This window comes from Oncorhynchus tshawytscha, linkage group LG16 (genome assembly GCF_018296145.1).
Source record: "Oncorhynchus tshawytscha isolate Ot180627B linkage group LG16, Otsh_v2.0, whole genome shotgun sequence".
NCBI classification, from domain to species: Eukaryota; Metazoa; Chordata; class Actinopteri; order Salmoniformes; family Salmonidae; genus Oncorhynchus; species Oncorhynchus tshawytscha.
This window is the reverse complement of record NC_056444.1, coordinates 20425025-20443804: the sequence shown is the minus strand read 5'-3', so window position 1 is coordinate 20443804 and position 18780 is coordinate 20425025. Positions and strand designations below refer to the sequence as shown.

General features: G+C 40.7%; 1 protein-coding gene across 1 annotated transcript in view; it reads left to right on the top strand.

Annotated features, from left to right (window-relative positions):
• The window catches only part of zc2hc1a (zinc finger, C2HC-type containing 1A), a 17791-nt gene extending 303 nt beyond the window's left edge, over nt 1–17488 (top strand). The window contains 10 exon segments of the mRNA XM_042298941.1: nt 983–1062; nt 1146–1262; nt 1560–1595; nt 6981–7077; nt 7080–7121; nt 14207–14358; nt 14487–14589; nt 14910–15015; nt 15590–15700; nt 16252–17488. Of these exon segments, the coding sequence (XP_042154875.1) occupies nt 983–1062; nt 1146–1262; nt 1560–1595; nt 6981–7077; nt 7080–7121; nt 14207–14358; nt 14487–14589; nt 14910–15015; nt 15590–15700; nt 16252–16384 (977 nt within the window). The 3' untranslated portion in view covers nt 16385–17488.
• The last annotated feature ends 1292 nt before the right edge of the window (nt 17489–18780 follow it).

Sequence of the window (18780 nt, the reverse complement as noted above, 5' to 3'; positions counted from 1 at the left end):
TGCCGCAGAACTGCACTATTGTCGTTTACCGACCTCTTTCTTTGCGGTGTCTGGCCAAAACAGGGCGGAGTATGACGCTATGGTTAGGGCGTTATCCCAGTATTGGTGGCACTAGTTGTTCGTAATGCATGCCTTTACCTTGTTTTTAAGAGTTGAATAGCTGATTACTCTTTGATAGCTCTAAAGCTATTTGATAGCCTTTCATAGGCCACAACGCTTGAAGAAAGGACATGTTGTTTGCTTGGAATGGCAGGCTCGGCAGCCTCATGCTAACCGGCTAGCTAATATTGATAGAATAGCCTAGATCAATATTTATTTTCTATCTCATAGCCTAAACAATAGCCTAAAAATGGGTCTGGCACAACCTAGCTAGCTACATCTAAAATGCTTCTCAGACAGTAAAGCCACTGAAACCATCACCAACAGCCTTGATGCATTGCTAGAATGAAGCACTTATATTACTTAGCCATTCTGACTAATTGTCTAACGCTACTATTTTATGCAATTATTGATGCTATTTTGAACCAGTGCATAATAGTGTTTGTTACTTGAATACATTTTTGCTTAAACCTGGCACCTCTCGCTTCATATTTATGTCAAATGATGTTATGTTTAGGCTGCCTGGGTGCCTACCTGATCATTTAAAAATATAATAGAATTTGGTAAAATACTGTAACGACCCTGGGTTTATAATCGCGGAAATCGACTCTGCCGCACTAGCATGCTTTTGCGGCACAGTCGATAGCGCGCCGGACCTCGGGCTCGAAGGTCGACGGTTCGAGACCTGCTCCCTGCTGTTTCATTACAATACATTTCAAACAAACAAATAGCGTTGCTATATTCCTGCTTGCCATATATTCTGTTACCCATTAGGCCTAAGCATATTTCTGTCAAGTACTCTTATGCCCCTGGTGGTGTATCCTAGCCAAGGCTACTGTATGACAGCTCTTCATCTTCTCTGCATCCATTCACTTCTGTACAGATGTGGAAGAGGCTCCGCCCTCCACCGAAGAGCTGATCCCCTGTAAAATCTGTGGAAGGAGCTTCTTCACTAAAGTCCTGGTAAGACACACACACACACACTATAGCGTGTGCGTGTATTTTGAGGTTTAAACCTCCCTGTCCCTTTCCTTCTCGCCCTGTAGAAGAAACATACCCCAATCTGTCAGAAAGCAGCAGCTAAGAAGAGGAAGGTGTTTGACTCTGGCAGGCAGAGAGCTGAGGGAACAGAGATCTCCACTATCAAACCTATCAAATCTAAGGTGAGACAACATAACCACACACACACACACACACACACACACACACACACACACACACACACACACACACACACACACACACACACACACACAGCTCCAATAACTGTTAGGCCACAGACATGCCAAAATGTGCCTCAGACCACAGTGAAAGAGGCTGTTGAAGGGACCTAGTGATGGGTTTAAGACAAAGATCCACTCTACTGTGAAACAAGTCCACATTTGTTAGCTAGATGTGACCATCAACATTTCTGTTTCCTGATCATTTGTTATACACCTTAAACCACTTATGTATTTCAGTCACACACTTCTACCACCACTGCTAAGACTGTGAAAGTAAGTTGAATAGTCTTTATTTTATGTTTGTGTGTTGTTGTAACACAACATTGCTGTGTGTATAAGGTATTCAAAAATGTATTGGTCCTTTTGCAATGTAACTTGCTCTATTTTGTCAGAAGCTCTATTTGAAACAGTAGGCTAGTCAGTAGTCTGGTCAGAATATCGACCAATCCAATACTGTCATCTAACAACTGCATGCACTAACCCCCTTCCACTCTTTCCCTATTCTTTAACAGACAGTTTTTAAATGATCTTTTTTCATACAATTCATTTTCTAAACTAGAAAGGTAATAAATACTAAAAGCTCTCCTGCATTCAGAACTAAGCTGTATGTGCTTGGGCCATCCAAACCAGAGCTATACACTCCTAGACTGGTCCCATATCTGTCTGTATGTGCTTTAGCTCAACGCTATTGAGCTCTAGCTCTTATTGCTGGTTGTGTAGTCTAAATCTAGGTGATAACAGTAGTCTGATTTAAGAGGAGTAGCTAGATGCTTAGGCTACATCCTATACTCTACTGCTTCTGACAGCTAGCCACGCTGCCTGACATGCATTTTAATGGGAACGGAAAAGGAAAACAATACTGTATTATGTCCTGAACAGCTGTTCCCTCCCTGCTGGCTACCAGAATAATAATTGGCGATGGTGTGTCCTAAATGGTACTCTATTTCCTATATAGTGCACTACTTTTGGGAGGGAACCTAGGTGTGTTCTCCAGTAGTGTCATTTTCATGGGATAAACCAAATCCCAGGTATATACTGTGGTTAGTTTGGTACGTACTTTATAACATTCATTTCTATTTAGGATTCTAATGGCACTATTCTCCAGGGCTTGAAAATATGTACTCTTTTGGCACTTAAACATCATGGTAAATACAATGGCTTGGGACTGTGCTAAATTAGTGCACTAAACCAGAGCATGCAGATATCTGGAGGATAAATAATCCCTTTGAATTGGGACTGGTGAATTGCACTTGCACTTAAATGGAGATGACACGTATTGGACGTGCACTTGCAGTGTACTCTGTATAAAACACAGTTTAATCACAGGTGAGGGAAACAAGCATCTGATCTAAGCTGTAACCAGATAGGGCTGATATGAGGTCACTGGGATTGTCATGTGACCAACCGTGAAGTGGTATGACGCTGAACCACTTCTGTCACTAGTGGTCAGTCTCAGATCCCGTGAAGACCTAAAGCACTGGTATAGAGGGCTTTACATTAGGGCCTGGATGATACCAGTATCACGATACTCGTTAGTATTGTGGCAAGGAAACAAAACACAAAGCTTATTTAACTTCTGTAGGAAAACAACCCTAAACATTATGTTGTCATTCAAAGTCACGTTTATTTATTTTCCAAGCTATAGCAAACAATATTCTACATACAGTACATTTTTTTAAATGACCAAAGAGTTTGGTCTGCTTGGATTCTGGTATTTCACCAGCTTTGGCACGCATTAAGTAATGAAAATTCTGTTGTCCGACATCAAACTTATCCTTGTCAATCACAAAGCTTCACAGAAGTGCTTGTAATGCATTAATTCTCCCCATATAAATCATGTTGCTCTGAGCTGTACTTGTCTATTGTCACACATGCTTTGACATTCAGCCCGGGGATCACGCAGCATATGCCATTTCATCCTTTTACTTGACCTTGACAGGTAAATGTTTAAACACCCTTATATTTAGCTAATAAGTTATGGGTTAAAAATATGCATATCTTTATAACTAACTACTAATCACTAGTAGGCAATCTGTCTTCAGACAAAATAGCCTAATAGGTGGGGAGTTTGAAAGGAGAGAAAGCATGTGATGGTGTGATCACATTGGCTGGTGATGATACATTTACTGCAGTATTAGGCCTAATATTTAGCCAACGAATGATGGGTTAATATGAATGAGCTTCTTCAGCTACACATAGCCTTTCTTTTCCAGATGAGCCCTTTCGCAATTACACAAGCCTCTCCTCCATTCCTTTTCTCCTGGGTTTTCTCCCAGTTTTTCAAAAGTAATCTGCTAGGATTTCCCTAATTAGATAGGATTACATGTTAGAATTGTGTTTTTCATAACGGAAAAATTAGATTCTGATCTTATGGCTAGGGATAAGGATTTGGTAATCCAATCTCACCTTTTAATCAGGATTAAATGTTGTTTTTGCGTTTTTCTTCACTTAAAGGGTAGTGATTAGGACAGAAGGCATCTTGGGAAAGACACCAATGATGATGCCTATAGAAATCTTGTAAAGCAGGAAACGGAGAGGGCAGAAAAGATGACTTTTCTTGCTGAAGAACAGATCAAGTTGATAGTGCTCCAACAAAAAGAGACAACTGTGCATTTCTTATTTCAAGCACGCTTGAAAGATGCTGGGGTTGCGTTTTCAGATGATGAAGACTTCTGGTGAGATGGCAAATTTAGTCGAAAAATATTGGAACATTTTTAAAGTGTTATATTAAAAGTTATGCAAATAAATTAGCTTACAAGTGACATGCAAGCTATTTTGTCTTGGCTATCGTCATGTAGTTCATCATGTGCCAGTTTTTTTTAAAGGTATCTTATTGGTTTTTGGAAAATCAGATAGGATTAAATGTTAGCATTATGTTTTTCAAAACTGGAACATTTGTTTCTGATCTTCCTCATAGGGATAAGGATTTAGTAATCCAATTTTACCTTTTGTGTGTGATTTTTGCGTTTTTCAAATCTCAAAGGTAGTGATTAGGATAGTTTTTTTTAAATCCCCAAAATCTGGATTAGCTTTATCCCACTGGAAGGGTGGATTCAGGGTGTGTTTAGAAAGGTGAAAGGCTCTACAACCAAGAAAGGTGAGAAAGTAAAAATGGTTTTCTTACATCTGAAAACCAAAAGTTCATTATGTTAAATTGACTGCAGTATGGGTATGTGGTCAGGTATTATATTGAGAACTGTCAAATAAATGCATCTACGCACTTATAAGTGATATGCAGGCTCTATCATTTTTAATCAAGGTACCTTTTATTCATGTAGTTAACTCATGTTTCCCTATGACAGTGGATAAGTAGTACCTCAACCTGTCCAGTAGATGGCGAGGTGTAGGCCTGTTCAATGCACTGAAAATCTGTATTCTTTTTTTCTTGATATTGTGGTATCTGATACAAATGATTTATATCCGATAATTTTCCGAAAAAACGTCACAAACAGTCAGATCGATTTGATCCTGGATAGAAAAAAAGAGGATTACAGAATCCGGCTCATTCTGATCCCCCAATTTATTTATTTTTAACCGGCCCCTGGAGTCACAAAAGCTATAGGCTGCAATATCTTGTTGGACATTTATGTTGAGCATGTTTTGCTACAATTAATCCTGTTTAGATAACTGTCTGCTGCTACTATAAACAAAATCAGTTGGCAGGGATGTTTGCTAGCAGGCAATGTGCATGATATCTAACAAAGCAGAGTGAGGGTAGGAAACATGGAACAAAATGTTCATCAAGGTCAGATGTTGTATTTCTTGCTGAAAGAGCAGATTCGAAGGTTTCTAAAGCACATACAAACTCAAATAAAATGGGGGCATATCCCTTGTTTGTTATATGACAGCAGTTCCACATATTCCAGTGACACAAGATATTATTAGTTATAGTCTTACTACACTGAACAAAAATATAAATGCAACGTGCAACAATTTCTACGATTTTACTGAGTTACAGTTCATATAAGGAAATCAGTCAATTGTTGGTCACAGATACCTTGGCGTGGCTCAGAAAACCAGTCCGTATCTAGTTTGACCACCATTTGCCTCATGCAACGTGACATATCTCCTTCGTATAGAGTTGATTGTGGCCTGTGGAATGTTGTCCCACTCCTCTTCAATGGCTGTGTGAAGTTGCTGGATATTGTTGGGAAATGGAACATGCTGTCACACATGTAAATCCAGAGCGTCCCACACATGCTCAATGGGTGACATGTCTGGTGAGTATGCAGGTCATGGAAGAACTGGGACATTTTCAACTTTCAAGAATTGTGTTATCATGCTGAAACATGAGGTGATGGCGGATGAATGGCACGACAATTGTCCACAGGATCTCATCACAGTATCTCTGTGCATTCAAATTGCCATTGATAAAATGCAATTGTGTTTGCCCACACAACACCGTACACGCTGTCTGCCATCTGCCCGGTACAGTTGAAACCGTGATTCATCCGAGAAGAGCACACTTCTCCAGTGTGCCAGTGGCTGGTCTCAGACGATCCCGCAGGTGAAGAAGCCGGATGTGGAGGGCTGGCGTTGTTACACGTGGTCTGCAGTTTTTAGGCCGGTTGGATGTACTGCCAAATTCTCTAAAATACCTTGGAAGTGGTTTATGGTAGAGAAATTAACATTCTTGGGCAACCGCTCTGGTGGATAGTCATGCAGTTAGCATGCCAATTGCACACTCCCTTAACTTGAGACATCTGTGGCATTGTGTTGTTTAACAAAACTGCACATTTTACAGTGGCCTTTTTATTGTCTCCAGCACAAGGTGCACCTGTGTAATGATCATGCTGTTTAATCAGCTTCTTGATATACCACACCTGTCAGGTGGATGGATTATCTTGGCAATAGAGAAATCTCCCTAACAGGAATGTAAACAAATTTGTGCACAAAATTTGAAAGTAGTACACTTTTTTGTGCGTATGGAACATTTCTGAGATCTTTCAGCTCAAAACATGGGACCAACACTTTACATGTTGTGTTTTTTATAGTTTTGTTCAGTATATAAAATATATGTGTGTTGACTGTGGTCAGGTCAGGGAATGTATGTGTTTCTTGTCTGTTTTAATGAACAAAATCATGAACTATTGATTTAATTTGCATGGCACAGCCATGTAGCAGCCTATGGACAGTACAGACCAGTAACATAATTCAACTCAAAATATGCCATTCTATTAGTCTCTTAGGACCTGCCTAAACAAATGAATAATACATTTCTTTGTGATGGTTTCTATTCAATGGACTTATTAAAATAGGCCAGCCACACTCCCACACCCCTACTCCCACTCGTCACAGGTGTCGGCATGCGCACAGGAGGTATAAAAGGCTTATGCCAGCAATAATGTGGTAAAAATGGGACTGTTTGAAAGGGTAGCATATAAGCATTGTAAAAAAACAAACAGGTAACATACCGTAAATCCTGTGTGAGTAAGGTATTAGAAGCAAGTGAGAGATGTTGCTGTGAGGTTTCTTTCTCTATTCTAAAGTCATTAAAAGGCACCACTTTGGATCCAGTTTCCCTTCATCATTCCAGGTGGATGGGTTACTGAAGTGTGTGTGTGTGTGTGTGTGTGTGTGTGTGTGTGTGTGTGTGTGTGTGTGTGTGTGTGTGTGTGTGTGTGTGTGTGTGTGTGTGTGTTCGTTCGTTCGTTCCAGCCGGAGCCTCCTAAGAAGCAGTCTAACTGGCGCAGGAAACACGAGGACTTCATTGCCACCATCAGAGCTGCCAAGGGCATCACTCAGGTCATGAAGGATGGGGACCCTTACCCCCTCCTCCACCACCCTCCTACGACCCAGGTAACAACACCCTCACCCCCTCCTCCACCCCCTCTTACAACCCAGGTAACAAAATCCATACCCCGTCCTACGACCCAGGTAACAATATCCTTACCCCCTCCTCTAGCCCCCTCCTATGACCCAGGTAACAAAACACCCTTACTCCCTCCTCAGTACGACCCAGGTAACAACACCCTTACCCAGGTAACAAAACACCCTTACTCCCCCTCAGTACGACCCAGGTAACAACACCCTTACCCAGAGAACAAAACACCCTTACTCCCCCTCAGTACGACCCAGGTAACAACACCCTTACCCAGGTAACAAAACACCCTTACTCCCCCTCAGTACGACCCAGGTAACAACACCCTTACCCAGGTAACAAAACACCCTTACAACCCCTCAGTACGACTCAGGTAACAACACCCTTACCCAGGTAACAAAACACCCTTACTCCCCCTCAGTACGACCCAGGTAACAACACCCTTACCCAGGTAACAAAACACCCTTACTCCCCCTCAGTACGACCCAGGTAACAACACCCTTACCCAGGTAACAAAACACCCTTACTCCCCCTCAGTACGACCCAGGTAACAACACCCTTACCCAGGTAACAAAACACCCTTACTCCCCCCTCAGTACGACCCAGGTGACAACAACTTTACGCAGGTCATTTTTTTTAGAGATGACATGTCTGAAACATAAAATTGGAGATTGAGGTCACTGAACAACATATATATATATATATATTTTTTTTTTACCTTTATTTAACCAGGAAGGGCTCATTGTGTTTTAAAATCTCTTTTTCAAGAGCACCCTGGCCAAGATAGGCAGCACCAAGTCATTACAAAAATTACAGACAAACAACATGAAAAACTACAAGTAATCTAGTAAAAACCATTGAATTCACAAGAGTATAAAACAGCAAGTTAAAAACATTGACAGGTCAGGGAATCAGAATCAAGATCATTCATCAGTGATTTAAAAATACCGGGACAAGTTCTTCCAGTTTAAAAGTATTTTGTAAGGCGTTCCAAGACGATGACGCAGAGTACATAAAAGCCCTTTTTTTTAACCAAATTCAGTTAGGAAATTTAGAACAGTTAGCAGAATAAAGTCCAGCGAATGAAGTGAGTACCCACCACATTTCTGAAAAATAAAAATGCCCAAATAAAAAGGTAGTAAACCCAAAATGGCTTTGTAAATAAAAGTATACCAGTACAAGAGCCTACGAGTGACTAGAGAAGGCCAGCCAACCCTGGTATACAAAGTGCAGTGGTGCGTAAGGTTCTTGAAGTTAAAAATACATCTCAAAGTGCCATGGTAAAGAGTGTCAATTGATCTCAAACACTGAGCGGAAGCATTCAAATATAAAATATCCCCATAGTCTAGTAAAGGCATACATGTAGCTGATACTAGCCTCCTTCTGGCTTCAAAAGGAAAACAGGCCTTATTCCTAAAATAAAATATCCCTATAGTCTAGTAAAGGCATACATGTAGCTGATACTAGCCACCTTCTGGCTTCAAAAGGAAAACAGGCCTTATTCCTAAAATAAAATATCCCCATAGTCTAGTAAAGGCATACATGTAGCTGATACTAGCCACCTTCTGGCTTCAAAAGGAAAACAGGCCTTATTCCTAAAATAAAATATCCCCATAGTCTAGTAAAGGCATACATGTAGCTGATACTAGCCACCTTCTGGCTTCAAAAGGAAAACAGGCCTTATTCCTAAAATAAAATATCCCCATAGTCTAGTAAAGGCATACATGTAGCTGATACTAGCCACCTTCTGGCTTCAAAAGGAAAACAGGCCTTATTCCTAAAATAAAATATCCCCATAGTCTAGTAAAGGCATACATGTAGCTGATACTAGCCAACTTCTGGCTTCAAAAGGAAAACAGGCCTTGTTCCTAAAATAAAATATCCCCATAGTCTAGTAAAGGCATACATGTAGCTGATACTAGCCTCCTTCTGGCTTCAAAAGGAAAACAGGCCTTATTCCTAAAATAAAATATCCCCATAGTCTAGTAAAGGCATACATGTAGCTGATACTAGCCTCCTTCTGGCTTCAAAAGGAAAACAGGCCTTATTCCTAAAATAAAATATCCCCATAGTCTAGTAAAGGCATACATGTAGCTGATACTAGCCACCTTCTGGCTTCAAAAGGAAAACAGGCCTTATTCCTAAAATAAAATATCCCCATAGTCAAGTAAAGGCATACATGTAGCTGATACTAGCCACCTTCTGGCTTCAAAAGGAAAACAGGCCTTATTCCTAAAATAAAATCCCAATTGCAGCTTCAAGTTTTTTGTAAGTTGTTGAATATGCAATTTAAAAGAGGCCGTCATCAATTAAAATTCCAAGATATGTATATGAGGTTACAACCTCAATCTCCTTGCCCTGACAGGTAGTAATAGGTGAAAGGTTCAGAGGTCTATTTCTTGCTTTAGAAAACCCCATTAGTTTAGTTTTGTCAGTATTGAGGATAAGCTTCAATTGACACAAGGTATGTTGAACAGTATAAAAAGCCGTTTGCAACTTCTGGAAAGCTTTTGTAAGAGACGAGGCACAACAGTAAATAACAGTATCATCAGCATAAAAATGAAGTTGCGCATTTTGGACATTTGTCTAAATCATTTCTATAAATAGTGAATAAGAGGGGACCAAATACAGAGCCCTGGGGCATACCATTAAAGACAGACAATTTAACAGACATAAGCCCATCAAATTGAGTGCACTGAGTTCTATCAGACAGATAGTTAGCAAACCATGGAACTGCATGCTCTGAAAGACCTACACTCGACAATATCTGCCTTAGTATAGCATGATCAACTATATCAAAAGCCGAGAGATCAATAAGTGAGACAAAAAGTGAGACACAGTGCTGCTTTTTGTCAATGGCTTCAGTGATATCATTTAAAACCTTCATGGCTGCTGTAATTGTGCTATGCTTCTTCCTGAAGTCCGATTGGTACATTGATAAAATAGAGTTAGTAAATAAAAACTATTTTAGCTGTTCACTCACTAGGGTTTCAAGTATTTTCACCAGGGGTGACAGCTTTGAGATTGGCCTATAAGTATTTACAATATTTGGATCTCCCCCTTTTAAAAAATGTAGGACAAATGCTGATTTCCAGATTTTTGGAATTTCATTACATTCCAGGGTTAGATTGAACAGATATGTAAGTGGTTCAGCTATGAAATCAGATGCCAGATTTAAAAAGCAGGGATCCAAAGATCAGGACCTGCAGGCTTTCTCTGATCTAAGGATTTCAGGGCTTTATGTACCACCTGCACTGAGAATGGCAAAAAGCTCAAAGTTTGACCAGCTCTCACTGGTTCATCCACACAGGGTTGTACAGAGACAGAGGACACTGAATCAAACAGCCTACCAGATGATACAAAGTGCTCATTGAAACAATTCAGCATTTCAGTTTTGTCATATATATAGCAACAGAGTCCTTCAAAACACATGACGGTAATTCATTAACATTACTGTTACCAGACATAGACTTAATAGCCTTTCAAAACATTCTAGGGTCATTCAGGTTGTCAGTGGTAACAGACATAAAATATTCAGACTTGGCCTTCCTGAGAAGAAAAGAACACTTGTTTCGTAACTGCCTAAAAATAAGCCAATCAGCATCAGAACATGATTTCCTTGCTTTAGCCCTGGCTAGATTACGGTCATGAATAATACAAGACAGCTCAGAAGAAAACCATGGATTATCCCGCCCTTTAACCCTGAACCTGAGGAATGGGGCATGTTTGTTTACTATTTGGAAAAAACCATCATGAAAGAATTTCCAGGCAGTTTCCACATCAGGGATAAACTCAATCTTACTCCAGTCAAAATAAAACAAATCATGAAAGAAAGCCTGCTGATTAAAACACTTCAAATTTCTCTTACGAATAAAACGTGGGTTTGTCTTAGGAACCTTAGTATTTCTAACAGCAACAACAGCACAATGGTCACTTAAATCATTACAAAAAACACCAACCTCAGAATATTTATGTGGAACATTTGTCAATATCAAATCAATCAGGGTAGATTTATCTGGGCATTTAAGATTTGGGTGAGTGTGGGTGAGTTAATCAACTGGGTAAGATTCCTAGAATTACAAAACATTTTTAAATCATCAGACACCGGCTTTAACCAACACCAGTTGAGATCACCAATCAAGATCATTTCACTGTAAAGAAGTTTAGACATAAGGTGCGTGAAATATATATATTTTTAAAAGTTTTTACATATATAGCCACACCCCCACCTTTCTTAACTTGATCAGTGCGGTAAACATTGTAACCACTTATACAAATATCCTTATCAAAAACAGACTTGCTGAGCCAGGTTTCAGAAAACACATCAGCATCAGTTGATTTAGCCCAAATCCTAACCCCATACATTTGTGACAACAGGCTGCGTACAATACCAAAACCAGATCTTGATTTCAAATCAGAGGGGGTTTGGAGACATTGCATATCAGGGCCAGGGTTAGGTTTTTTTTTTTTTAAATTTTTTATTTAACCAGGTAGGCCAGTTGAGAACAAGTTCTCATTTGCAACTGCGACCTGGCCAAGATAAAGCATAGCAGTGTGAGCAGACAACACAGAGTTACACATGGAATAAACAATTAAAAAGTCAATAACACAGTAGAAAACAAAGGGGGGAGTCTATATACAATGTGTGCAAAAGGCATGAGGAGGTAGGCGAATAATTACAATTTTGCAGATTAACACTGGAGTGATAAATGATCAGATGGTCATGTACAGGTAGAGATATTGGTGTGCAAAAGAGCAAGTAAATAAATAAAAACAGTATGGGGATGAGGTAGGTGAAAATGGGTGGGCTATTTACCAATAGACTATGTACAGCAGCAGCGATCGGTTAGCTGCTCAGATAGCTGATGTTTGAAGTTGGTGAGGGAGATAAAAGTCTCCAACTTCAGCGATTTTTGCAATTCGTTCCAGTCACAGGCAGCAGAGTACTGGAACGAAAGGCGGCCGAATGAGGTGTTGGCTTTAGGGATGATCAGTGAGATACACCTGCTGGAGCGCGTGCTACGGATGGGTGTTGCCATCGTGACCAGTGAACTGAGATAAGGTGGAGCTTTACCTAGCATGGACTTGTAGATGACCTGGAGCCAGTGGGTCTGGCGACGAATATGTAACGAGGGCCAGCCGACCAGAGCATACAGGTCGCAGTGGTGGGTGGTATAAGGTGCTTTAGTGACAAAACGGATGGCACTGTGATAGACTGCATCCAGTTTGCTGAGTAGAGTGTTGGAAGCCATTTTGTAGATGACATCGCCGAAGTGGAGGATCGGAAGGATAGTCAGTTTTACTAGGGTAAGCTTGGCGGCGTGAGTGAAGGAGGCTTTGTTGCGGAATAGAAAGCCGACTCTTGATTTGATTTTCGATTGGAGATGTTTGATATGAGTCTGGAAGGAGAGTTTGCAGTCTAGCCAGACACCTAGGTACTTATAGATGTCCACATATTCAAGGTCGGAACCATCCAGGGTGGTGATGCTAGTCGGGCATGCGGGTGCAGGCAGCGATCGGTTGAAAAGCATGCATTTGGTTTTACTAGCGTTTAAGAGCAGTTGGTTGCATGTTACCTGATATCAACAAAAGAAGAATAACTAGTCACCTCTGTTTAATAACCTTGCATGACTTCTCTTTCTTAAGAGACCTACTGCAAGCAAATTCTACAAGTGAGTTTCCAGACAATACAAAACAGTCATTTAAAACCATTAGACTTTGGTAGTGACACATTCGTACTGTTCACATCATGACACAAATACATAATATCTTCATGTGTTTCCAGATTATATCTGTGTTATTGTGTTTGTTCCAGATTATATCCGGTGACTGTGTTATTGTGTTTGTTCCAGATTATATCCGGTGACTGTGTTATTGTGTTTGTTCCAGATTATATCCGGTGACTGTGTTATTGTGTTTGTTCCAGATTATATCCGGTGACTGTGTTATTGTGTTTGTTCCAGATTATATCTGTGTTATTGTGTTTGTTCCAGATTATATCTGGTGACTGTGTTATTGTGTTTGTTCCAGATTATATCTGTGTTATTGTGTTTGTTCCAGATTATATCTGTGTTATTGTGTTTGTTCCAGATTATATCTGTGTTATTGTGTTTGTTCCAGATTATATCTGTGTTATTGTGTTTGTTCCAGATTATATCTGTGTTATTGTGTTTGTTCCAGATTATATCTGTGTTATTGTGTTTGTTCCAGATTATATCTGTGTTATTGTGTTTGTTCCAGATTATATCCGGTGACTGTGTTATTGTGTTTGTTCCAGATTATATCCGGTGACTGTGTTATTGTGTTTGTTCCAGATTATATCCGGTGACTGTGTTATTGTGTTTGTTCCAGATTATATCCGGTGACTGTGTTATTGTGTTTGTTCCAGATTATATCCGGTGACTGTGTTATTGTGTTTGTTCCAGATTATATCCGGTGACTGTGTTATTGTGTTTGTTCCAGAATATATCCGGTGACTGTGTTATTGTGTTTGTTCCAGATTATATCCGGTGACTGTGTTATTGTGTTTGTTCCAGATTATATCCGGTGACTGTGTTATTGTGTTTGTTCCAGATTATATCCGGTGACTGTGTTATTGTGTTTGTTCCAGAATATATCCGGTGACTGTGTTATTGTGTTTGTTCCAGAATATATCCGGTGACTGTGTTATTGTGTTTGTTCCAGATTGTATCTAGTGATTGTGTTGTTCCAGATTGTATCCGGTGGTTGTGTTATTTTGTTTGTTCCAGATTTTATCCCGTGGTTGTGTTGTTCCAGATTATATCCAATGATTGTGTTGTTCCAGATTGTATCCGGTGGTTGTGTTATTTTGTTTGTTCCAGATTTTATCCCGTGGTTGTGTTGTTCCAGATTATATCCAATGATTGTGTTGTTCCAGATTGTATCCCGTGGTTGTGTTGTTCCAGATTATATCCAATGATTGTGTTGTTCCAGATTATATCCAATGATTGTGTTGTTCCAGATTGTATCCCGTGGTTGTATTGTTCCAGATTGTATCCGGTTATTGTGTTCCAGATTATATCCAGTGATTGTGTTGTTCCAGATTATATCCAGTGTCCATTCTGCGAGCGACGGTTCAGTGAGAATGCAGCAGACAGACACATGAAATTCTGTAAGGAGCAGCACGCTCGCATGCAGAATAAGGCCAAGGTACCCGGGGTTGTGGACGCCAAGAAAACACCTGCACGCACACAGGTAGGACAGCACTGTGTGTGTGTTTGTTTAACGTTTCTTTAAGTGTGTGAGCCATACACTGACAGTAAAGTGCGCAGTGAGTGTTGCATAGCATAAAACAAAAGTGTGTGTGTGTGTGTGCTCCACAGTTCAAGCCTCCTGCTCCTGTGAAGAAGGCTAACTCTCCTGCTGTGTCCGCTGTGCCCTCTTCCTCCCGTTTACCCCAGAGATCTGTCCTGGGCCAGCCCTCCGGTAACTCACACACGGTGTCTCAAGTCAGATGATGGTGCAGATATTGGTGTAACCCAGGGGTTATTTCACATGCTTGTCTCTATTTCTGCTCAGTCTCTTTAAGAACACTGTCCCCCTGTCTTACAGAGGACAACTCCAAGTAGACCCTGTCTCTTCTGTGCTAGGCCACACTGACTGAAGCTGAATCAACAAAACCTCTTGGGCTGGGCACATCGGCCATTCAGATACAATGTCACTGAATTTAAGCCATTTTGCTGGAGAGATAGGACTGAGATGTTTTTAAGTCTACACCCTGTGTTCCTCTCCTCTTGTCCCTATAGGGATTTCATCCAGTAAGGTTCCCTCTGCAGGATCAGTGAGGAGCGCTCCGTCTGGTTACTCTCCTAACCGCAGCGCCACTTCTGGCCTCACTAGTCCACCTTCAGGGTTAGTACACACACACACACCATGCTGACAACACTAACACACATACACACCATGCTCACACTTCTAAAACTGTTTGAATGATGTCTGTGAGTATAACAGAACTCATATGGCAGGCAAAAACCTGAGAAAAATCCAACCCGGAAGTGGGAGATCTGAGGTTTGTAGTTTTTCAAAGCTTGGCCTACCGAATACACAGTGTCTATGGAGTCAAGTTGCACTTGACTCCATTGAGTCAGTGGTCTGGCAGAGTGTCTCAGGCTCGTGACACACACTCCCGACAGAGTTAGCTCTCGTTCCAGTGCTTTTCTTCAGACAATGAAATTCTCTGGTTGGAACCTTATTGATGATTTATGTTAAAAACATCCTAAAGATAGATTCCATACATCGTTTGACTTGTTTCTACGACCTGTAACGGAACTTTTCGAGTTTTTGTCTGGACGAAGTGCTCGCGCCTCATGAACTTGCACAATTGGTGGCTGACTAAATACTTTTTTGCCCCACTGTATGTTTAAGACCACCAGTAAAAACTATTCCCTTCTTTCTCCTCTTCTTCTTCCTCCTCTCCTTCTCTCAGTGTTGGAGGTAAGCCCCGTCCAGTAGGTTCCTATGGCTCTGTGAAAATCTCTCAGACAGCAGGGGGACTCAACAACAGGAAAGCCTACAACACAGACAAATACAACTCCAGGTAGGAAAAGGCCTGTATGAGTGTGACTGGGAGATTGTATGTGATGCTTTACTTGTAGTTGAAGTGTTAGACAAAATAAAGTCCAGACAATAAACACTGTCCTCTTGTGGTTGGTGTTGGTATCGCTCAAAGGACCTTCCCCTCTGACCTTCTCCTCCAGTGGGTTTTGAGAAGGAGGCAAGGAGAGAGGATGCAAGGAGTATGCAATTAAGATTCACCAATAGTGTTGTCCTGCTGTCCATATTTACATGGTGACATCATAGTCAATATGTCTTCTAGTCGCTTTAGCAGATGACTCAACTCAAACACCCTTCTGCTCTCTCTCTCTCTTTCTCTCTCTCACTGACGTCAGATGTAATGATGTCATTACTAATGCATTAATTTCCTATCTTGCTCTTTCCCCACTCTTTCTCTCACCCCCTCTTTCTTTTTTGTGTGTGTGTGTGTGTGTGTGTGTGTGTGTGTGTGTGTGTGTGTGTGTGTGTGTGTGTGTGTGTGTTTTATATCTCACTCTCTACTTTTTTCCCTTTCCCTGTCTTTCTCCACTTCAGGAGCGATGGCAAAAGTGAAAACGTGGATAATGGGGGAATGATGACAAAGTTCTGCCACGAGTGTGGAACACAGTACCCTGTAGACTGGGCCAAGTTCTGCTGTGAGTGTGGGGTCCGTAGGATGTGTATTTAAAGGAGGAGAGTGAGGGATAGAGGTGAGAGATAGAGGAGGAGGAGAAGAGAAAGGAGTAGGAGGATAGAGAAAAGGGGGAAAGATAGGTAGAGAGGAAGGAAATAGGAAATTAAATGAAATAAGGGCAGTTCACTGGAACCCTGGGCCATGATGCTGTTATGACACTTACCTAGTTAAAATAGTACACGGCAAGCAGGAGTTCTCCCCCGATATCAGCTCTCATAACTGTTAATGTCATTATTATGACAGTGTTATGTAGGCTTTACTACAGAAGACTCAAGCACATAATTACCCCAAATGTCCACCCTAACCCATTCTTATCCCAACCACTGCCTATGTACCACGATCTACAAGCCCTCTCCAGTATAACCCGAGGTAGAAACACACTCATCCCATCTACTCCCTCCCACCCATTTCTCTCCTGACTCACATATTCAATGTATTACTATTGAAGTGCAATATGATTGACTACTGATTTTAAAGAAGGAGTTTAATTCTTGAAGATGAATGGAATGTGTGACGTGGCAAAGTGGACTCATTCTTTTCATTGAGTCATGAGTAGAATTAATGTTAAGTATTTGGAAAATAATACACATGGGTTTTACAGGGACCAGCAGGTTGGCCTTTTATTGTTATGAATCTTGTCCTGGAGGCAGAACTGAGGTTGTGTCTACACTTGACAATTTCATGCGACTTCTGCTGTCAGAATACGAAGATCGCATTGAAAAGACGGGTCTAGACGCACAAAAGGCGCTTTGTGGTCTAATTGTGTTCACATCTGAAGTGGTCAGGGATGCATTGTGTGTGGATTTCTCCTCAGTCTGGATGCAATCAGGCTACAGAAAGCGCAAACAGTGGGCAACATCATCAGCACTCCTCCACCAAATCCCCAGAAAACATGTGTTTTGGGACAGAGGCACCTTTTCATTATAACGTTGGAGGGAATACGTTCTTAGTGTGAGAGGAACGTGTTTTTTGGCCTCAAATGGTAGCCAACTAGCTAATATTTAGAAAAACATTTTTGTTTGGCTAGCGTTATCCCATTTGCAATCCCTTTAGTGTTGCTCACTATCTTGCTGGCTAGCTACAGAGGTTAGCTAGCTAGTTAGCTACAGTAGTTATTATCATATTTTGCCTATACCACCGTTTGTAGAATGCATACTGTCATTTGAATATGGTGTGAAAAAAAGGGAATCCGGACACACTGTGGACATGGTAGACACATTTAAATGTAGGTGTAGACACATGACCTGATCAGAATACAAAAGCTGCATGAACTGTCAAGTCTAGACACGGCCCGAGTGATTTCCCCTTAGGACAGATTGCAATGTCAAAATTGTCTATATTGTAAAAATTCATGAAAACAAGAATGAGCTTTTTGGTCTTCATTTAGGGTTAGGCATTAGGTTTACGGGTGTGGTTATGGTGAGGGTAAGGGTTACGTTTAAAATCCGATTTTATGACTGCAGAGCTGCCTCCAGAACAAAATCTATGAAGAAAAAACCCTCCACTAACATGCAGCATAAGAAGCCATTGCTGTTTAAATAGTTGTGGTACAGGTCAGCTTTTTTAAATGATTTTAAAGGCAGCAGTTTCAATACACAGTATAACATTTCCGATACAATTATACGATTACAAGGTGTTAAAATTGACCATCATTCATATACTGCTATTTCCACATACTGTATACAAGGAAATGGGTTCATTTATTTCATCGCTCTGTGTTTGTTTTAACTAATAAATCAAAATGTATTTTTTTCATGGTTTTGTGAAAGATGTTTTCTGTATCTACCTACATGTGTTCTGTGTTTCCTTCAGTGAGTACGATTACGTGCACACAGTAATGCGACTATTGTGGATAGTCAGATTACCGGATGGCACTCTGATAAATGCAGAAAATCGCCAATCAAAATATCTATCACAGTGACCATGTTAGTTTTGGGAAGCATATTTGATTCTGAGTGCAGACATATAACGTTTGTATGTGAAAACCACTTCTCAAACACTTCACTCACATTAAAGTGGGAGGCTCGCTTAGCTGGTGCCCAACACATGTGCTGATCAAATACACGGCTGGAACACAGATTAAGGTGTTTACATGTCCTAATAATTTGAAAGATTACTCAGAAAACCGTATGCTTACTTATTTTGACCGTACGTCGATTTAACATCAGAGTAAGGTGTTTGCATTACTACTGCATAGTCTGCCAACTGCAATAGTCTGTTTTAGTATCGAGTTCTTACTGTGTATGTAAACGCACTCTGTGTTAATTTTGAATCACTATTGAATGGGATAATCTGGGATTTATGGTACGGGCCGGTACATGCACGGACCAGTCCTCACCAACATTGACCAATCCTCACCAACACTGTCCCTGCAGGTCACATTCATCCAG